The sequence below is a fragment of the Setaria italica genome, chromosome IX (assembly GCF_000263155.2).
Source record: "Setaria italica strain Yugu1 chromosome IX, Setaria_italica_v2.0, whole genome shotgun sequence".
Classification (NCBI taxonomy): Eukaryota; Viridiplantae; Streptophyta; class Magnoliopsida; order Poales; family Poaceae; genus Setaria; species Setaria italica.
In genome coordinates, this window is record NC_028458.1 from 45,292,126 (window position 1) to 45,314,832 (window position 22,707).

General features: G+C 46.2%; 2 protein-coding genes across 3 annotated transcripts; one reads left to right on the forward strand and one right to left on the reverse strand.

The window, feature by feature from the left end:
* Positions 1 to 933: 933 nt before the first annotated feature.
* Positions 934 to 4,026, forward strand: LOC101780133 (IQ domain-containing protein IQM2-like). Of its 2 annotated transcripts, none has more exons than XM_022822809.1 (10): positions 934 to 1,160; positions 1,276 to 1,712; positions 1,814 to 1,928; positions 2,023 to 2,088; positions 2,190 to 2,278; positions 2,371 to 2,461; positions 2,547 to 2,693; positions 2,782 to 2,874; positions 3,003 to 3,104; positions 3,353 to 4,026. In XM_022822809.1, the coding sequence occupies exons 2-10, from the start codon at positions 1,318 to 1,320 to the stop codon at positions 3,773 to 3,775; spliced, it is 1,521 nt and encodes a 506-aa protein (XP_022678544.1). In that variant the 5' UTR covers positions 934 to 1,160; positions 1,276 to 1,317; the 3' UTR covers positions 3,776 to 4,026. The 2 variants fall into 2 exon arrangements, with proteins under 2 accessions (XP_022678544.1, XP_014661242.2); XM_014805756.2 differs by having other exon boundaries at positions 941 to 1,160; positions 3,198 to 4,026.
* A 6,849-nt stretch (positions 4,027 to 10,875) lies between these two features.
* LOC101780529 lies at positions 10,876 to 14,513 on the reverse strand. The gene is made up of 5 exons (XM_004984201.3): positions 14,316 to 14,513; positions 12,912 to 13,185; positions 12,004 to 12,240; positions 11,663 to 11,880; positions 10,876 to 11,526 (listed from the first exon to the last, which is right to left on the reverse strand). Exons 1-5 carry the CDS (start codon positions 14,360 to 14,362, stop codon positions 11,259 to 11,261), a joined length of 1,044 nt encoding a protein of 347 aa, XP_004984258.1. The 5' UTR covers positions 14,363 to 14,513; the 3' UTR covers positions 10,876 to 11,258.
* Between the last annotated feature and the right edge of the window lie 8,194 nt (positions 14,514 to 22,707).

Below are 22,707 nucleotides of genomic sequence, written 5' to 3' on the forward strand. Positions count from 1 at the left end.
GAGCGCCGTAGTATAATTCTGTTATTTACCTGGGACAGCAGTCAATTGCTCGTTGGCACGATTATTTAGCGGATTTCACCGCGTCGTAGGTAAACGTACAGGTCATGCCGGGGACAATGCACAAAGTACGAACAAAGCGGACAGGAAATTGCTGTACCGTCAAACCGACCATCAGTTTTCAAAATTAGAATAAACCTGGCTGTTCCCTCTCCCGTACGTCGGCATCTCCTCCCTCGACCCCTTTTCGTCATCGTAAATTCGTAACGGACTTTCAGTAACGTCCCCAGTGAATAACCATTTAACCAAAGCCTAACTGGCTAGCTAGTTCATGGAAACTGCAATGCTCGTTTTGGCGTCAGGTAACCCTCAACTTGCATCATCGGGCTCTGGTAAATTGGTGAGGAATCGACCAGGGGCGATCCAAAATATTGGAAAGGGATTGTTCCTAGGAAACCTGCCAAATTCTGATCTATTCACGGTGTTACGGACGCCTTGGTTATGGTAACCTTGTTGTTGAGATAACAAAGTCAGATTCCTCACAAGCATCACGACATTTACCATACGCATGAACCCGAGTTAGAACCATCGTCGTCCACGGCCAGCAAATTCCAGTGCTTAAAAATGCCAGCGCCCGTGCCCCGAGGCCGAGGGAGAAGAGAGAGCACGCGGGGGAGAAGACACCGCCGCGCCACCAGCAACTGCGGCGTGCCGTCGCTGGTTTTGATACACGGTTGCCGGCCAGCCTAGCGCCTCTCCCCACACCGCCCCTGCGCGATTCCGAGTGAGACGAGACATCTGACTCACTCGCATCCCCCGGAACACGTGGAACCGCCACAAAACTAATCGATCGCCCCTGTCTGTACTTGCCTCGGGTTCTTCCTGCCTGCCCCCGCCCGACCCCGCCCGGCCGGAAAGTCCACACCGCCAGCCAGCCGCCCTCCCTCCCCCCAGCTCAGCTGGTCAGCAGCTGCTCCCCGCCCTCTATATAACGGCGCCCTTGTCTCACACTAACCTCCCCGGATAATCAGCCACCATCAGTGCCCAGCGGCCTTCTGTTCGCCAAGGGAGACGAAGGCAGAACCAGAGGAAACCAACAAGCACAACAAACCCAACAGAGGAATCGGTTGAGAGGAGGACAAGGAGACAGGCAGCTACCTTAGGTTTGCCTCTTGCATTTTTCCTTTCTTCTTCCTGCGCTCGCACATGTTCTTGCTTCGCGGTTGCTCTTTTTTCGGCGTCTGAATCGGATTGCTGGGCGTGGTCTCTTTGCATTAGGTAGTACAAGGGGAAGGAAAGATCCAGGAGGAAGCCGTCGCGATGGGCGTCCTCTTCTCGTGCCCCGCCGACGACTACGACCCGCTCGACATGGAGGAAGCGCCGCCGGCGGGCACCTCCGGCGGTGGCGCCGTCCTCAAGGCGCTGGGCTCCGGCAAGCTGCACATCGAGGGCTCGCTCAGCTTCAAGCGGGCGCAGGCCGCCTCGGGCGCCCTGCACGTGGAGACCGAGATCTCCATCAGGGCCGGCGACGCCGCCGCGCCCGCGCCGGAGCCCGCCGGGCCGCTGCCGAGGGAGGTCGCCAGGGCGAGGTTCACCGAGCCGGCCGTCGAGAGCCCCAAGCACGAGGCCGCGGCGCTCAGGCTTCAGAAGGTGTACAAGAGCTTCCGCACGCGCCGGCAGCTCGCCGACTGCGCCGTCCTCGTCGAGCAGAGCTGGTGCGTGTGGCTCCGGCCGTTGTTCTTGGGACGCCTCGGTTCGCAGCAGCATTTGCGCGTCGGTGGTGCTGATTTGGTTTTATTTTTCTGTGATTGGACAGGTGGAAGCTGCTGGATTTCGCGCTGCTCAAGCGCAGCTCCGTGTCCTTCTTCGACATCGAGAAGCAGGAGACCGCCATGTCCAAGTGGTCAAGAGCAAGAACCCGAGCTGCCAAGGTACAAATTTGGCTGTTTCCCTTTTCTGGATGGTTTTGTCAGCTCATTGTTCTGAGATGGGTGGACTGGACTAAAACTGTTGTGCCTGTTTCAGGTTGGAAAGGGATTGCTCAAGGATGACAAGGCTCAGAAGCTCGCTTTGCAGCACTGGCTCGAAGCGGTGAGTGTCGACTGAACATTCTTCTGATTCTTCAGGCCTTACTGATGTTCCGACAAACGATAAGCTAATGTTCATCTCACACTGAAACTGTTAATGCACAGATTGACCCACGGCACCGCTACGGTCATAACCTTCACTACTACTACGATTGCTGGCTCCAATGCGAAAGCAAGCAGCCTTTCTTCTACTGGTTAGTAATCAGTTTGCTTATGACTCAGATTTCATAAATTATAACAACTGAAAAATGAAATCTGAGCTGATGAACCTGGTCTGCTTATCCAGGCTCGATATCGGAGAAGGCAGAGAGATCAACCTTGAAGGCAAGTGCCCAAGATCAAAGCTTCTGAGCCAGTGCATCAAGTACCTTGGTCCAGTAAGTATTCAACAGAACACAGACCAAGTGAGAAATTATGAGTAGAACATACGGTGGCTAATATACCATTCATACATTTGTGCAGAAAGAAAGAGAGGACTATGAAGTCGTAATCGAGGACGGCAAGTTCTTATACAAGAAGAGCGGCCGAATCCTTGACACATCTTGCGGACCACGGGATGCAAAGTGGATCTTTGTTCTAAGCACATCTAAGATCTTGTATGTTGGCCAGGTGAATATTCATATACCCACATATTGGAAAAACGTCTTAGAATTTTCAGTTCCCCGTGTAACATTATCCTGCAATGTCATATGTGCAGAAGAGAAAGGGTGTATTTCAACATTCTAGCTTTCTTGCCGGAGGGGCTACTTCCGCTGCTGGGCGATTGGTTGTTGAGAATGGAACCTTGAAGGTACTGCACCTATCAATCTGCTTCCTTTATATTCACTACAAGTAGTAGTACTGTTTCCAAAAAAAATCATGTAAATGTTCAGTTCATTAGATGGCACGCTGATGCAATCTGCTATGTTTGTGTGGCAGGCTATTTGGCCTCACAGTGGGCACTACCGCCCGACCGAGGAGAACTTCCAGGAGTTCCAGAGCTTCCTCAAGGACAACATGGTCGATCTAACTGAGGTTAAGGTACGCACATCATGTTCATTCAGAAGCACAGAACGAAAAATCTCAATGTCTCCACAGAATTGCAGTCTTAAATTCCTTGCAAACTCTCTGCAGATGAGCCCAGCAGAGGAGGATGAGAGTTCTGGGGCAGTCTCAGAAGAGTCACTTCAGAGAGCGAAAAAACTCGAGACCAAACGGCTGCACCTGAAGAGACCGGCCCTTGCCAGACGCTACCTGAAGCTGTCAACAACGGCAGCACGGAGATCGAGAAATGCGAAGAAGAAACTGCGATGGCACGGCCCGATTCATCAGAAGATGATCAGGAGGCGGCCGAAGAGCAGGCGCCCGTGCCGCGGGAGAAGATCCTGGAGCGGATCAACTCCAAGAAGGAGATGAAATCCTACCAGCTGGGCAAGCAGCTGTCCTTCAAGTGGACGACGGGTGCCGGGCCCCGGATCGGGTGCGTGCGCGACTACCCGTCGGAGCTCCAGGTGCAGGCGCTGGAGCAGGTGAACCTCTCGCCGAGGTGCGGCAGCACCGCCGCCGCGTCCCGGTTCGCCTCTCCGCTGAGGCGAAGCTTCAACCAGCCAGCGGCGGCGGCGCCGAGGGGGTGCGACGCGTCCACGCCGAGGGGGGCGTCCCGGTCGCCTCTGCAGCACGGAACACCTGCAGTGGAAGCTGCAGCTGACTGATGCAAGCAGCTCTGCACTTTTGCAGTTGCAAGCTGAAATTTCTTGAAGACTAGATGGATGAAGATGTGTATAGTAGGGGTTAGAAGAAATGAAAGAACAGGCATACTGCTTGTGCAGATGCCTTAGGGCAGGTAGTAGTATACATACATATACACATTGTTCATCAAAGGATGTGATACTGGTAGTTAACCACAAACAGTTCATACAAATTCTTTCATTCTTTACATGAATAAAAACCATTAGTGAAACAAGCATGGTTTGACAATTAGAAAACTTTGTCTTTCAGAAACAATCAGAAAACTATGAAAACAAATGTCTGAAAGCAGCTGAAATCAGACGAACCTAATCAAACTACTGGAGCCTGCAGTTGCAGCTGAAAGTTATCTTGAACATTGTTGAGGTTGTCAAACTACTGGAGCCTGCAGTTGCAGCTGAAAGTTATCTTGAACATTGTTGAGGTTGTAGATGTGTACAGTAGGGGTTAGGGAAACAAAGGAATATGTTGAAATATGCAATGCATACTTGGAACATTCTAAATACTTGGAACATTCTAAAAGATTGTGAAAATCTTAAGAGACTAACTGGATAAGCTTATGGTAAGGTAAGAAAGTTCTAAAAAATTGGAGAGAATACATGAGCTATAGTTGCCATGCTTCATGGTGAAGTGTAGAATATTTTAAAACTAGATATTTTAGTATGGTAGAAATATAAGAAATTGGATAAGGATGAGGAGGGTTCTAGAGTTAGGATATTTTGTATGGAAGAGTGTGGAAGTTGTCGCATGGCAACACCATAATGATCATGAGTACCTATAAATAGATGTGCTCCCCTCCCTCCTAGCATACTATGGCACAGAGTGGCATGTGAGCCATAGGTGAAGAGATGGCAAGGTTGCCATGTAGTGTAGTGGTGTCATGGTAGTGTAGCTACATAAAGAGTGTAAGAGTGAGTGTTGTATAAAGTTGTGAGTAGGTGAATAAAAAATTTGAGTTCGCTTGTAGAGAGTTGATCTCCCGTGTTGGTGTCGGTGTGAAGGTATCCTCAGAGTAGTGTGGGTATAAGGTCTACAGAAGAAGTGGTCTCAGACCACCTTGGTACCACTTCTAGGGAGTCGGTGTTAAGGTTTGGACGCCGATTTCTCAATAATTGGTATCAAAGCCAAGTTGGTCAGGGATCGTTATTGGAAGGAGTTTTGTGGTGAGTGCGGAGCACTCATAGTGGTCGGTGCAGTTGTTGGTAGGCGCAGGGTGCTTACATTGCTCGGTGTGGCACCGAGAGGCGCTAAGGGGAGACTCTGCCGGAGATCACAATTCGAGACTGTGAAGAAATGCTGATCTGGGATCAAGCGTAGGTGATGCTGGGTGTCAGTTGATATGGCAGATCTCTTGAGCGCAGGAGGCATGAGGAGGCTCAATAGCCACAACTATGGCTATTGGCAGACCTGCATAAAGTCCTACTTGATGGGTCAGGACCTATGGGAGGTCGTAGCAGGCACCGAAAAAACTCCTCCACCGAAGGAGAATGCGGAAGCCTTGCGAAAGTGGCGAATCAAGGCAGGCAAGGCTATGTTCATATTGAAGACGACGATCGAGGAAGATCTGGTAGAGCACATTAGAGACGCGGAGACACCAAATGAGGCTTGGGAGACATTGTCGAAGCTATTCTCGAAGAAGAATGTGGCATGATTCCAGCTCCTAGAGAAAGAGCTTGCAGGTATCTCACAAGAAACTCCGAGCATTAACAAGTACTTTACTAAGGTGAAGAATATCTACCGAGAGTTATCTCAGCTTGACCCGGAGGAGAAGGTCAATGAAGCTCGGATGAGAAGGATCATCATCAATGGCCTAAGCCTTGAGTACAGTGGGTTTATAGCTGCAGTGAGTGGATGGCCAATGCAACTGTTCTTGGTGGAGTTGGAGAACTTATTGGCTAATTAGGAGGCATTAGCCAAGCAGATGGGAAACATCACTTTGGAAGAGAAGGATGAAGAGGAGGCGCTCTTCTCTTCATCAGAAAGAAGGGTCCACCAAGAGGTCAAGGAGAGGCGAAGGAGTGGACAAGAGGTGATAGGAGTTGCCCAAAGAAGAGCAGCTATTTAGGGGGAGCTCAACAAGAAAGCAGTGACAAAAATGACAAGAGTTGGTCAAGAACGAGAGGAGAAGAAGAGGTGAGTGCTTCAAATGTAGCAAGAAAGGATATCTTGCATGGGACTGCTGGATTCTATGGAGGCACTAAGAAGGAAACGTGGCTACAACAAAAGAAGTTGTCCTGAGTGGGTGGCTAAGCGAAGAAGAGTGGGATGCTGAGGCAGTAGCCACAATTGAAGATGATTGGAGCTCACTTCATGGAAGACTTGACAGAAGGTGAAATTCCATCAAATAGCATTGAAGAAGAAGAAGAGTGGGATGTAAAAGGTGGCTTCACCATGGAGGTGAGAGATCCAGATACTTTAGAAGGATTCATAGTATTTGGATATGATAATGATGAAGATTGGGAGGTTGTAAGCGATGAAGAGGAAGATATTAAAGATGAAAAGATAGAGTCTAGTCTTCATGATGATGAGGAGCCACAAGAGCATGGTGAAGATAGACATGGAGCATTGGTGATCCATGAAGATTTGGAGGAGCATGATAAGATGAAATTTTTTTCGGAAGGACGCAGTTGTGAAGATCTCAGGTATGACAATATTTCACCGGCTAAAGTTATTTTGCCTTCGTACAAGGAAGCATCTAGAGGACAGACAACTAGAAGGGTGAAGAAGAAAGAAGAGATGCATGGATGCATCAAGTCTGTGGGGAACCTCCAACTGAAGACAGATGCATATAAGTTGAAGGAAGAGAAGATCATGTCACGAGGGCAAGTGAAGAAGAAGATTCGTAATGGTAGAGCGTAGAAGATCCAAGGGCAGCAACACGTAATGGTTCGACCGTCCAAGATAAGATAACATTGAGGGGGAGTGTTGAAATATGCAATGCATATTTGGAACATTCTAGAAGATTGTGGAGATCTCAAGAGACTAACTTTGCCATGTATAAGGATAAGATCATGACAAGGTAGGAAGGTTCTAAAAAATTGGAGAGAATGCATGAGCCATAGTTGCCATGCTTCATGGTGAAGTGTAGAATACTCTAAAATTAGATATTTTGCATGGTAGAAATATAAGAAACTGGATAATGATGAGGAGGGTTCTAGAGTTAGGATATTTTATATGGAAGAGTATGGAAGTTGCAACATGGCAACACCACAATGATCATAAGCACCTATAAATAGATGTGCTCCCCTCCCTCCTAGCCATACCATAGCATACAGTGGCATGTGAGCCATAGGTGAAGAGATGACAAGATTGTCATGTAGTATAGTGGTGTCATGGTAGGGTAGCCACATAAAGAGTGTAAGAGTGAGTGCTGTATCAAGTTGCGAGTAGGTGAATAAAAGATTTGAGTTCCCGTATAGAGAGTTGGTTTCCTGTGTTGGTGTTGGTGTGAAGATCTCCTCAGAGTAGTGTAGGTATAAGGTTTATAGAAGAAGTGATGTCACACCACTTTGGTGCCACTTCTGGAGAGTTGGTGTCAAGGTTTGGGCGCTGATTTCTCAACAGAACATACTTCTGCAGATTTCGCATGTAAGTATACACATTGTTCATCAGATGATGTGATGATGTTAACACGATAATAGTAAAAGCAGCTCATACGAATCTTTTAATTTGCTCCATGCATCTAAAAATAGTACTAGCATTTAGTTTCACTTGTCTTCCGGTGACACTGAAGTTCTCAAAAAATTAGAAAAACGTATCAAATTGAATCGGACATACCTACAGGAAGATTTCTTGTGAATAGTTGGAGGCCTTCTCTGAGGAACACTGAAGGTTTGTTTGGAACGGAGGAATGCAAAACAAAGGAATGATGGCAAACATAGGAAATGATTGTGGCCAAAGTGAGAAAACAGAGAAATGGAAAACACAGGAAAAGGAAAAACATATGAAGTGGTGTTTGGAACAAAATAACGAAAGTATAGGATTAGAAAATACATTAACTAAACAAAACAAAATGTACCAGCATAATACAATCGAAAAAAGAAGAATGACAGTCTTTTTTCTCTCTCCATCTCTCGATCTCTTCAAACTCTAATCCACAACACAATAGTTGAGCATGCAGCTAAATGGTTGAACAGGCAAAAGCTAAAGAAGTGCCGGCCGCTACTAGTCACTTGGGCGGGCCCAAAGAGATGAAAGGCCTATTAATTAATTAAGATCAAGTACAGCATTAGTGTTTCCAAGCAATGGTAAGAACGTTTGTTAAGCGTGAGCACCAACGATTCCCTTTGCTCGGACCTTATTTTTTTTCTACAAAAGTACAGGCAAACCTACTGTTCCTTTGGAATCTTGCTCGGCGTTTCCTGCGTTCTAAATGCCATCTGATGTTAGCCAAACAAAGGAAAGCCATTCCTCCAAAATTCCTTTGCAAAAACTGCATTCGGGGCCTGAAAGTGCAGGCTGCAAAGCGCTTGCAGACTTGAACCAGGTTTTGCAACTGTTCGAAATTCGAGAGCTAAACACTGAACTGGAGAGAAACGATTTATTTACAAATAATTATATATAGTAAATTATTTATATATTTATAAATAATAACTGCGAAAAATTCAATTAAATTGTTGGGACCCTTCTCACAAAGAGAGGTAGCCCTCCAATAATTGGAGTATGCTGCTTATTGCAGCAGGCACACGGTATTCTTTAGCTCGATCGCTGGGACAGCAAGCTACCAGCTGCATACTGTAGTGATCACACGACTATCTGATTGATTGATATATACAGCAACATGGCTGCCTCATTCTGTCTTTCTGAAAGCAGCAGATCTTCCCCAGCCAGTTGACACCCGTCTTGCATCTTTGGATTCAGGTACCGCTCGCGTTTTGCAGCTCTGAAGCACTCAATGCCTGCAGGCTTGTGCACGGCTGGGAAAATGGTGACTGTCCAGTGCAGGACACTAACCTGAAAATATTGAGCTCTCCTCTGTTCGGAACATAGAGCATATATTTGTGTTCATATTTCGTCAATCAATTTGTACGGAGCAGAAGAGAGTCAGGTCTAACCAATTGTCCAGTCAAGAGTCACCTACGTTCAAATTTGCAGAGATCCCAGTCTTGTACAGCAACAAAACAATGCTGTGCTGGAAGCACCAAATCTCAGCTGCTTGTGCAAGGGAAGTGGTCTTTTCAGCATAGCTTATTGTCCCTGACATTGCTGGATTGGACTAAAGATTCCTCAAATTCTAGACGAACTGAAGTTGAGCCATTGCGGATCTTCCAACCGTGCAATGCGCTAATATCCATACTGATATTGTTTGATCAACAGGTTTGTATTTTTGTCTTGATTTCAAAGCACCTTCCTTGTACAACATCTAAACCTTTCCTTGTACCACAACATTTTTTCTTGAAATTTATCTTGATTTGCTGGGATCCTTCTCACAAGAAGATGGATCCCTAAAAAAATAGGCGTATGCTGCTTATTGCAGCGGGCACACGGTATTCTTTAGTAAAAGGCGAAAGAATAGTTCGCTCTGTGCCCACTGCGCAGCTGCGTGCTATACCACGGGCGCTCCTGGCCCTCGTAAATAGCAGCGCTCCCTGCCGCCGTTCGCTCCAACAAGCAGTTTGGGACGGAAACCAACCACCCGCTCTGTGCGCTATCTCTGCTACAAAATAACAAATCTGACGCTGTGGGTTTCCTGCGGCCCAGACACATTTGACGTCCAGTGGACCGCGGCCAGGCGGCCCGCTTGTTTCCCCAGCCCTCTGCAGGCATGCCGCGGCCGGCCGGCTGCAGCGTATCATTTTCCAGCGAAAGTTCAAGCGATTGCGGCCTTGCGGGAAGTTCTATGGTGCGTCTGCGGACACGGATTCAAGCCCCCAAATACCAAGCATCGTTGCATGGACCCAATGAGTTTTCTGTTGAAACGTACGAGTAAATTCCTTCTATACCGTCAGAAGCTATACTTATCCCGTTCGTGCCATTGTGTATACCATTGAAAATTACACAATGCCATCAATTTTAACTTTACAACCCGTATGCCATTGCCGTCACTTTTACCGTCACGGCGTTAAAACTTTAACGCCCTTGCCATCGCCCCCAACATGAATCGATTGAGGGAAGCTAAGCTCTCTGCACCGGGCCCTCCCCGCTCATGCCGACCGCGCCGCCCCTCTCCTCGGCGCCGCCACTTCTTGCCTTTAGAGGACGTCGTGGGCAGGCTCGAGCTCCACGAAGGACCAGTCGACGGGCGGAGTTTCGCGGCGAGGGCGCCGAGCTGAGCCACAGCCAGCCGTGATCCGCGCCATGGCACTGAGCTGGAGCGCTGCGAGGGTGTTCGCGCACGCGCACGCGTCGCCCGTCGCCGCCAGCATTGCAGCTTTATTGTGGGAGACGGGTTGCAGGGGGGCGTGCTGGATCCGGCTTCCTGCAGCGGCGGCTGCGGCGCCGCCGCGCGCCGGCTGCCACACTTCTGCGATGGGATGGATTTGGACCCTGCGTCCACGGGTTATTAGAACAAGAAACGGCAAGAACAGGAAAACAGAGCACGCCGCAGCTAGTAGAAAGGATCTACTGCTACCAACACGGACAAGATCGACGCAGACGAAAATTCAAGCCGAGCTCCTATCAGAAACCACAGGGGCAATGAAACTACACGGAAGCTACTATCCTACCCCCAAAGAACAAGAAACCGAAGCGATGCTAAAAATTCGACAGAGACTCAAAAAGGGAGAGGAGAGGAGCCTGGGATCTCAGATAGCTTTGGTTGTGAGACGGCGTCGTCCCCCTGATCGCTCGTTGGATTCGCTGGCGGCGACGGAGGACGATGAGATCGGGAGCTGAGAGCCCGAAAGGAGAGAGAACGGCACAGTCGGAGCCTCGGAGGGATTTCTTTAACGACGTAACGATAAAAGTGACGGTAGTGGCACTCACGGGATGGAACCAATGGCACTGGATGTGTGCTCTGATTTTGGATGGCACACCAGGGATGCGCATAGCCTTCAATGGCATAAAAAGGAATTTTCTCAAAACGGATCAAAACGGATCATATGGCATGTGCAAACTGTATCAGAAGTTACAAAGTGCACAATGTTTCAGATGCCCGCAGACCGCAGTGGTAGACTAGTTGCAAGGCCGTGCTTATGGAGGCCTCTGGACTCTACAGAAATCTCCACGTGGAGTCTACACGCCAGCAACAGCATTCTGGTTACACCATCGCTGAGAGCGGCAACGCTCAGTCACAATTCAGTATTCAGTACTATTGCACCCCCGGATTCAGTTCAAGTATGGCCACGCAGACAAAGCACACGAAATGAATCGAGTAAACCACGTCAGCTGGGTGTATTATACTATTATTTAACCTGCTGTTGTAGCCTATCTACCCGGCGCAACCCTACACCTAACAGCCTCCTCTCAGGCAATCTTTGTATCTACTCTCCCGGTGAATGAAATACACCGTCATACAACATCTAGTTCTACAGAGCATGAACCAGAGCGCTCCTGATGGTGTTTCAGACGTGCACCCGAGCCGGCAGGGCTCAGAACTTCTTCTTTACAGATACCTTCTGAACTTTTTATGTTGTTCAGAGCTCTCTTGGCGTAGACCGTGAAGGCGACTGTGAGGACGATGGCGATGATGAAGGAGATGACGTTGTATGTTATCTCCACCGGCGTCATTTTGTAGTTGCCATACTTCATGTCAGCCAATGTACGGATTAACCGTCCGCTGCACCAAAATGTAGCTAAGATAAGCAAATAAAAAAGTACTTCCTACTCTTAATCATAAACCCTGCATCTAGGAGGAAAAATCATGCTAAGGTAATTGGAATAGTAATCTGCAATGTAGATTGATCAAGCCTAACCTGTATATGTAGATGAATGCCTCTGGTACCATTCCAGCAATTGAACCACATAGATAAGGGTTGAACTTAATTTCTGTCACAGTGACAGCATAATTAAAAATTGTATATGGGAATGGTGAGATCCTGAATAGCGCAACAACTCGAAACTGCTGGAACCAATTCCCTTCACCAGCAAGTTTTATTAGTGCTATCTGCTGAGGCCATTTCGTTAACCATACCTGCATTTTTGTAGAAAGGAAAAAATAGAAGCAGAAAAAAAAAACCGAATTAGGGAACAGTCCTATAAAAAGAAAAGATCTAACTCTTAAATTAAAAATCAGAACATATGGCTGAGAAATTACATGTAGACGTTCGCGGAACAATGAGCCAATCCAATACGGTACCACCATGCCAATAGTAGTCCCGACCATTATAATCAAGAAACCCCAACCATAACCAAAGATCATTCCTGCTAACCACATAGAAGGACCAGAAGGAACTAAAATAACTGGAAAGAGAGCCAAAGATGCAACAAGAACAACAGCCAATACTGGACGCCCAAAAGCACTTGCTTCCCACTGCATGATTGGCAAAAGAACCTACAACAAACAAATAAAAACCACAAATTATATTTCACTTAAAGTACATCATATCTGTGTGTCAAGTGCATAGCTTACAAAATGCTAAGAGTGTACTAGGATGTTTTTCACTTGTAGTACATGTCAGCAACTTGTTAGGACATAAATTTTGCATGATACTGTGACCAATGGGCCATGAGAGCATGTGTTTATCAATGAGTGACAGTTTCTGAATTACAAGGTTTAGGGCATATACTGATGTTACATCTCTTTGTTTTTATTCAAAACAGTATGGAAGATATTTCAGACATTTTGCATCTTGTTCATTATGATAGAATCATGATCATCTGGGGTGTCTAGGAAGCATAAGAGACATATATCCATGTAGATTTGAACTCTAGGGACCAAATTGATCGAGCATGCCAGCGTGGATCATACCAAATTTGTAATTATTCTTTAAGAGCTTGCCAAGTTGCCAGCAAGCAGATTTCAATTTATCTCTGAAACCTAATTGTTATTGTCTTAGCATTTAAGAAAGAGAAACCATAGTAACATCTGAAGGATCTGATTCATCTATCCGCTATATAGATGACAGGACCTTTCAGGTTATCTGCTATATAGATGACAGGACCTTTCAGGTTAGAGAAAAAAGAGTGCCTGCAATAGTTGTGAGAAAGAGTATCAGTGTTCACCTTCTCAAAGGCAAAGGGGACTCCCCATTTCACAAAGACGTAACCCACTATTATAAGAAGGAAGCAGCCAAGCAGAACTTTCATCCACCAAATGAAGGATCTTGACCTTGGTTGCTCAGGTAAAATTGTCGCACTGACATCAGATGTTGCATGTTGAGCTCGTGTAACCAGCCTCGCATATTCATCGTCCTTTGTGTTTTGCTCAGAATGGTCAACTGCTGCGCACGACGCCCCAGCTGAAGAACTTGGCATGTCTGTCACCATATCTTCGCCTCTGTTCATGAACCAAAGGCAACATTATGAAAATTAGTAACATGTCAAATAAGGCGTTGGAATACTTGTGCTACCAGACTAGTAGCATGTAGCATCTATCCAAGAAGCAAAACTAAGAAACCTGATATGGTACACATGATATGTAATGCACCTTGAAATCTACACCAGTATCACAATATTCACAGGTTCACAATTTTCTTAGACAATGCCAAAAGGAGGGAATGTGCTCTTTGGAAGTCAAAGGTGTATACTCTAAGAAAAACAAATACCCAGTACACTATCTGCATTCAGGTCCTCTTTATTTCAACTCACATTTAAGTATTTAACGCACATGGTGAAAAAAAGTTGAATTAACCATGTGGAAATTTCCAACTATGTGTTCTCTACATCCCAACTACATCACTGCGAACATTTGCATCTAGCAAATAGTGAACGCATCCAGCTGTTCTTGTTCATCAGTTCATCCACAGCAGTCTGAAACTAACCACCAGCTGGTGCAGTGCAACAGCCAGTGGTTCAATCGAGATATTCCGGGCGAGACCTTAAAAGAAAAAAATCAGATATGGTTGGAACATCGCTCTGTAGTTATCATAATTATGTTCCCCCAATTCGACCAAGTTTTGACTTCAACATTTTAAATTAGATCCACGCGTGGCACGTGCGCGGGTGACACCCGTGCTGACCACACGGCGCCGCGTGCCACAAACGCTCGGCGGCTCGGATGGCTGGTCGGCGGCGGCCGCCGTTGCTCCCAAGGCACCACCCACCACCATTCTTGGAAACGGAAACGACCCAGGGCGCGCAGACCAAGCGAAAGGGACATTGCCGACCAAGCGGAAGCAACAAGCTACAATATCGTCTTCCTTCCGCTTCCGCAGCGCAATCTGTAGCTGGTGATGCTAACCACTGTACGAAGCATGGCGTAAACACCGAGTTTGGGACGGATTAAACCTCCCAAGTGAGTTCTAAGAAAATCCCAAGCGAAATTTCGAGCTACACCTAAACCCCCAACTCTAAAACAACAGGAAATACCAAGCCTACCGCCCAAGCAAAATCTCCAGGGGAGAAAAAGAAAAAAGGAAAGGGTAATTTGAAGCTGACGAAGAAACGGCCTCAGCCCCGCGCGCGTACCTGGCCATCTCCCCCGTGTCGATGCTGAGCGGGAGGACGCGCGCCATGGAGGAGCCGAGATCGATCGGGAGGAGAGCCCACGGACGGAGATCAAAGCATTTGGAGCGGCGTCTCGGCTCCTTCCCCCTTTCTTCCCTTGCTTCTGGAAGCTTTTTGCAGGCTGCAGCGGAGGGAGGGAGGGAGGGAGGGGAAGAACAAAAGCAAAAGCACACGGAAAACCAAAAGGGGGAGCAAAGGACGCTGCGGCGCGTAGAGAATGCGGAAATGACCGGAATGCCCCAATCCTTAATGGCATCTCGCCGTCTCGGAGCTTCCCGTGAGGAATTGGACGGAACTGCCCCTGCCCGCGGCCGCGGCGGACGGGAATATTCGCCGGCGCGCAGGCGTCTCTGACGCGCAGGGCCCACTCGGGGCGGAGGTCTCGGTGCCGCCGCTTTCGCTCTGCTCGGCCGGGTTCGTGGTCGTCGGATGTCGCGTGCAAGGGCAGAGGAGCCGACGCGTGGATCTCAAAGCTCGTTGTCAGCCGCCCGGACGCTGTCGCGTGGGCCCGCGCCTTGTTGGGTCCAGGCGTCCAGCGAGCCAGGCGGCCAGCAGCATCGAGTAGTTGATCTGACGAAGTTTGTTACCACTTGGTAGTTGTGTGTTCGTTGGTGGGTAGTTACCTCTGCTTTGCTTGCTTCAGAGGGAAGCGATAATCTGCTGACGTGTCTTGTGGTCGGTCAAACACTCGAGATGGATGCGGTTTTGACGAATTGCAACGATTCTTATCCGTGTTTGAAACTGAGAATTGTAAGTTCCAGAAGAGTAGAAAGTTCAGCCGAGCATTCTTTTCCAGGCAGGGTGCGGGCTGTATTTGACTCCATCTCCGTGTTGTCAAGCTGGTTATTTTCTTCCGAGAACGTCGTCACGCCTGACTATGGCGTAGTACAGGCCTACTGGTGTCAATTGACAATTGGCATTTTGACTTTAGCAAGGATGGAGGGGGTTTGAGTTGTAACAGCATCTCCAAGAGAATAGCTATCCCAATCTCTAAATTAAAATTTGGCAAGTTTGTTGGAAAAGTATGCTCTAATAGAGTTGCTATCCAGATAGCTATTCCATCCGGTTTGCCAAATACTCACCCACACTCTCAAAACTTGGCAAGTAGGTTTGGTTTGCCAAATGTGGATCCCACACCCAAAATGAAGAGTGCAAAATGGAGTCTGTTATAGTGTGAAATAGAGATGTTGTTGGAGTGGACGGAGAGTGTAGATTTTGGAGATGAATCTAGCTATTGGAATTTGGAGGGGGGATGGCTAGTCTATTGGAATGAGCAACTCAATATGAAGAGTAATCTTTTTGCCAACTTGATTAGAGAGTCAAATGGAGAGCCAAAAATGAAGAGTAACACGGGAGCATTCGTGGATACGTGCCGCTAGGTAGAAGGAGATAACATGTGGGCAAAAAGGGGAGAGAGAGGATGCGGAAGGAAGAGACAGTGGAAGACAGTAGAGGTGCTAACATGTGAGCTCTATCATTATGTGGCATCCACGTCAGTAAAATCACCACCAAAACAACTCGATAGTTCAATATTAACGGTTTTGATAGATGGTTCAAATTTTTTGTTTTTGGAGTTTCATGCTTGAAACCAAAATGATCGGTAATTGGATGGTAAAAAATGTACTTCACTCAAAACCTAAGAGTGAATTTCATTGTGGGTCTTTTAACTATTCTGAAGTCCCATCAAGATCCATCAACTTTTAAAACAATCATTTATGTCACGATCTATTAAAGTCGGGCTATGGACGTCCCAACGCTTTCACAATCATGAAAGGTGTCTCCACAAACCTACGGTGCCAAGTAAATTTGCTTGTTCTTCCACATCTGATATATTCAAAGATGTAAATTGTGAACAATATGTACGTGTAACATCCCAATTTTTCTTTGCATTTAAAAATATGGACCCAATTTTTTTTTTCTAAAAGTGTATATATAGAGACTCAAACCCTAGAGCCCTGCATTTGAATTATTGCATTAATAAATAATTTTCATAATCACATGTGCATCTGTTTGAGCTAACTATTCCTCCTACTCCAAGTTTATTCTAAACCCTAGTATGTACTTCAAATCCTACTCAAATTTGAAACCTAGTTAAAATTTGAACTTAAACTTCAATCTCAAATAATAAAAAGGGACAAACACCTCTACTAGGCCGACAACCCCAAATCAGCCCACCTCCTCACCTGGCCTAGCTCGCCACCTTTCCCTCACACCCGCAACAGCCCAGCCCAACCAGGCCGGTTTGCTCGCTCGCTCAACCCAGCCCACTTGTGCAATGACGTCACCCTGACGTCATCGTCTTCCACCTCCGCCTCCCATCCATCCCCCTTGGCCGTGCACGCCGCCGCTGCACTTGCTCCACTAGCCCGACCTTCCAGCCATTCCCCCTACCCCCTCTGGAGCGTGCCACCTCCGCCCACGCCTCCGCCATCCCTTGCGCATGCCGAAGCACTCCCTCCTGCACGGGAACCCGCTCCCCACTGGCACCCGCACGTGCCCCGGTGCACGCCGCCATGGCACCCCCCTGCTCGATCTCCTTCTTCCCGATTGGGTACACCTCCCGGACAAGCGCGCCACATGTGATGGCATGAGGCACATTTATTGTGCCCCTTATCTTCACTAGAGCAGCTCCCCTCACCTCTCCTCGTCCTCATCTACTCCCGCCACGCGTCGCCAAGCCGCCGCCACACCATGCCACCTGTCCCCAGCCGGATAAGCTCGGAGAGTTCCCTAAGCCTCGCTGGTAGCCCCCGCCGGGCTATAAATAGCCCACCCCATGCTCCCTTTTCTCCTCGCCCCTCCCCTCTCCACCTCTCTTGACTTTGTTGGAATAGGACCACGCCGCGCCTCTTCCACCCACCATCGCGCTCTATCCCCTAGAGCCGGGCCGGGTCAAAGACGAGGAGCTCTGCACGGTGTTAGCCTCACTCCCCGCATTGTAGCGCCGCTCCCTGTCGGTCGCTCTTCACTAACCCGCCGCCGCCGCTGACCCCACTGCTGCTCGCCGCCAGCCAACTCTAGGCACCTTGCTACCCACTGAACCAACCCAGGTAGGACCGTTATGCTGTCCCGACCACTACCTACCCTCCTCACCCCCTCTAATCCTCTTGCTGTCCGACCACTGCGCCGCAGGGACTCCGGCAAACTGCTGGCACTACTTCATCCGGCTGCAACCCTGCCTAACTACCCCACCCTGTACGGCTTGCACCCCCAAGCACCCCCGAATTCTTGCCTTGACCCCAAACCTTGCATAGGTCCCGCCCCCAATTTGCTCCGCCACCGCTCAAGCTTCGACGAGCGCTAGGCTCGCCGCCGGTCACTACCCCCACCCACATCACCTCCTCGTAGGTCCGCCAAGTCCACCTGCACCTCTAGGGCTAGTTCTTGGCCTGGCACGAAGGTCACCTCGCCCAGAGCAGCACGCTACGGTGAGCTCCCCTGCTCTCACAGCACTCCGGTGACCCAAACCCAACAACGCCGCCCCTTTCTCCCCATCCCTGCACCTGGTCCACATACACCGCACGCACCACACCCCCTCCGTTCCACACGCATGAGCCCATGGCTCACCCCATAGCAGCCCACACCGGGCCCGCTCCTTTCCCTTTCTCCCCATGGACATGGTGCATGTAGACCATAGACACCTGGCTCCTCGGTCCATGTCGCCGCACCAACGGTGCACATCACAGTTCATCTACGTGGACCCTACCCTCGAGCCCACCTGTCTATCCCTCTCTCCTCCTCCCCCTCCCGTTTCTCCTACGACCACCCATGTTCATGCACTCCAAACTTTACCTCACTATGATAAAAATTCCCAAAAATCATCCAAAAATTCCTCAAAAATACTGGAGTCCATTTCAAACCTAACCATACCTTATTTGTCCAAATCTCACATCCATAACCTCTATAATTAAATCCTCCTCCTTTCATTAATGAAAACCCCTATATTTTATGTGGCCAAAATAGGAAAACCATCCCAAATTAATTCTAGAAAGTTCTAGGAAATTCTCTAAGCCTTCCAAACCCCAATTCTACTCTGTTAACCCATGTTTGATGTATTGCTATAATTTTTTTATTGATTGCTTATGTATAACTACAATGATGTAGAAAATGACGAGACCAGGAACGAGTTCGACGACCCGGATTATGAAGAAGAAGCTTTGAACGACCCGGACTTTGAGGAAGGCAAGTTCCACAAATTATCATCATCTTTTGATCCCAAGTTTTATTAATAAAATAAACCAATATAATAACTGGTTTACTTTATAAGCTTTGCATATTTCCTTTATTTCCTCTACTTATTGCCAAGCTTAATAATTTTGAGCCCTCCTTGATATCATGAACCCAATATACAATAGGTCATATCATGATTCGCAAAATCCTAAGGAAGAGAGTGAGTACTTTTAAAATGGCATAAAAACAACTAAAGTGAGTCTAGCAACCAATTAGGGTTGGACTCGTGAGTAAGAGGATAGCCTCAACAGAGGGTCCTATCCTAAAAGCTTACTCTGGTCATATGAGGACCAGCTCATGGGAAAGTCTTTCTAGTGGACAGTACAGATGCACGTGCCAAAAAGGTACAGCCTTCGGGAGTACCTAAACATGTGAGGCCTTGATTCACACCCTACCAACTGAACCTAATAAACCATCCCAAGGGGCCATGGTAGGCAATAGATAGACAGGAGCAGGACCTTCGCATAGTCCCAGGTTTGGTCGGCACGGGTCACGAGTTGAGGTCCATAGGACCTGTTGACATTGTATGTCAAATCATGATGCATCTTTTCCCAGGATAGAGTCCACGAGTGGACATAGTGTGACCCGTGTTTAGACTTCAGCCGTATCTATGCACAGAGTTAGGGAATGTTGTCTAGGAATAGACACAGGTGGGTACGGGTCTCGTAGGTCAGTACCACCTCCATACAAGGTATGGGCTAATCGAACGTGCGGTAAAGTGTACACCTGTGCGCAGAGTTATAAAGCTATTTGAATAGCCAAGGATCTCGATCAAGAGCTCACATAGTTAAAGCTCCCATTGATTAGTCATAACTTGCTTTATAAAAAGAAAGAGAGACTCAGGCTTTGTCCTGAAATGTGTCTAGAAACAAGACAAAAGCCGACTTAGGTAATCCCTAATGGATCCTGATGCTCTTACAATTTGGGGACTGGTAGGGAGGTAGATTCCCCTCCAGGATCAACAACTTATAAATATCTGCATTGCATTCTTTTCAAATGTTACAACCATGTACACTATGCATAAAACTAGCTTACAGGCAAACTAGCAGCTATTCCTAGAATCCTGCATGAAATAATACAACAAATATGGGATTTGCTGAGTACCCATTGTATGGTGCTCACCCTTGCTTCCCCTTCCTTTCTTTCTTCAGAGGAAGAAGTTGCTAGTGAAGAAGATAAGGATCTTGAGGATCTGCCATAGGAGCCAAGCCGCCTGTAGGCTTGGGACTGCTACGTAGGACTCCACTGTATAATTAAGGTTGAGGCTACAAACACTCTTGTATCATCTAGTAGTGTGCTTTCTCTTTTACAACCTTATGTAAATTATCAATAAAAGATGTACGAAGTATGGATGTGATACTTCTTGTGTGAAGTGTTCGTATCATCTACTGATCCAGGGAATGATATGAATGACATTCGGCGTCCATTTTTAGGGGTAGCCCCCACATATGTTTGTGAAAAAATGTCAATCCAAGTAGTATTTTTTGTGGGCATGATGTTATGATTTCATCAATGTAATATACTATGTACTAAATAATATATTGTTATCTATTTGATCATGATGTAAGCCTGTAGCAACATACGTGAACAGACCTGGTTCTACATATATGTTCTTTTTACCCCCATCAATGAGTAGGAGACGATGAGCATTACATAGTAGTAGATATGATAATAGATAGTAATTTTAAATTCTTGATTCTTTATATGACCTAATAACGTATCAGACTTGAATAGATAGCATAATACGTGAATCTATTCTTTTTACTAAAACCATTTCCGTCTGCATTTCATTTACTATTACTTTATTAGTGCTCATGCATATTATATTAATTTTTTATTTTGTAGAAACATGAAATTGCATTTGCACTAACGAATAATATTCTAATTGAAAAATGATACATAAAAGAAAATAAGTATATACAAATAATTGAGTTTGTTAGTTTAAATATTGATAATTTTCTTGCATGAACATTATTGTCGCCTCGTTTTTTTTCAATATGCATATGATTATGTAGACCATTTATTATTAAATACATGAAACTTTGGAATGGTTCATAAATTCAAATAAAATTTACAAATATTGGTAAACTAAATTATTTTTTGACATGGTATTTACCATTATATTCTAACTACCATGTCAATTGCATGAGGGTATATACAATTCAAGTAGTAGTTGGTTGCTGAACTTATATTTTTGGAGCAAACAATCTCAAAATGCCAAAGAAGCAACTAAATAATCATGAAGGATGAGTTGAAAAACATACGATAATAACAATTTTTTGTTTTAGTGTTGCCTTCAGTTATTTTGGATGTTTGTATGTAGATCTTGCTTGAGCTAGGTCATTGATTCCAAAAGTTTGCAAGTTGGTTTATAATTGTTTGAGTCATTGGTTGGTTTCAAATTACTAGTTTGTTTTACATTTATGTGTGTGCCTTTGCATTCCTGTGTCTCTTCTGCAATGTTTTCATCAGTTACTTTGTTTAAGGGCCTTTTTAGTAGAGAAGGGCCAAACCGAACTAAAATATCTCTTTAGTAGAGAATGATTGGATTACTCTAAATATCTTTTAAGTATGACCATTCTCTACTTAAAAGATATTTGAATCAATTTTCCTCGTCATATAGCAATCTCTGTTCAAAGAGAACAATACCTATTTTAGAATATTTCTAAATGATTTCTTGCTTTGGACTAACGAAATAATCAAATTTGATTATTTCTACCTAAGTATAATCTTTTTTGTCAGTTAGGATTGCACCGGAGTACCTTATACTTCTAATGTGCTATAAGACCATTGAGCTTTTTCTTATTTGGTAAATTCAATGTGTTCTATTTTATGATTTTTTAAATAATACTTTTTATTTAAAAATATAGAAATAGTTGGTAAATCTTAAAAGAATGTAGAGTTTAGATGTCAATTATCCAATTGATACTCGAGTAGATATAGTCACCTTTTGGATAATGGATACCATCGCGGCATCGTCAATCTCAATCCACTTGCCAAGACATGTGTTCGATGAACATATGTAAAAAAAGTCACCTCATTTCATATGACATCGGGTGAAGATGTCTTCTGTATCAAAACTGTAGCTCTCAACGTGATATACAGATTAGGTATACAAAGTTTTAAATATCTAGAATATTAAATCTCATTTTTATCATCTAACGGGTTTATATAAAAAAATTTCATATTAATGTTGTACACTCCTTAAATATTTATAGAATAAACCATCTTTGTTATCGTATGAAAAAGCTGTAGTTTCATTACAACCACATTAAAGTCAGGCTTCTAATGGACCGACGTGCTGCTTCTAATCTTGCAATTTAACAAACCTGAGTGTTGTTTCGGTGACTTTGTACTAAAATAATACACCTAGGGATGCAAGTTACAAATATTTGGGTCATTAGGTCGACCTAAAATTAAAATAATACGCGTGCCACTATCCGGAATAGGACTATACCTAGGGATGCAATGCAAGTTACAAATATTTTGGGTCATCAGATCAACCTAAAATGTTATCTGTTGGACTTGCATTTTGGGTCATTAGGATATTGCACATGACAAAAATATGGAGTTTCAGCTAGTCCATAGCTGAGACCACAATTCAAACGTATCCTTCTCTTGAGCTGAATGACCTCCAGCAAGTCTTCGTCACGGCATCGAGTTCCATGGAATTCTCAGCTGCACACAGCCGCGTAGAGTTCACTCTATTGTTTCTGATCCATGGGTTGAGGCCCTCTACGGACCTGCACTATCCACTACGGGACACAGGAACATTGCCGAGTGCCTGGGGCACTCGGTAAAGCCCCAAAAATACTCGGCGAAATCTTTGCCGAGTGTAACACTCGACAGTGGGCACACGGCAAAAAACCTGCCGGCAAACAAACTTTGCTGAGTGTTTTTTGCCGGGCACCCGGCAAAGCTTTTGCCGAGTGCCAAAAAACACTCGGCAACAATTTCAGAAAAAAATAAAAAAACAGTCGCTGGCCGCCGCCACCACTGCCGGCCACCACCACCGCCGCCGCTGCCACTGCCGGCCACCACCACCGCCGTCGTCGCCACTGCCGGCCACAAGCCGCCACCGTCACTGGCCCAAGCCCTCCCTAGATCTCGCCGCCATCTCCCT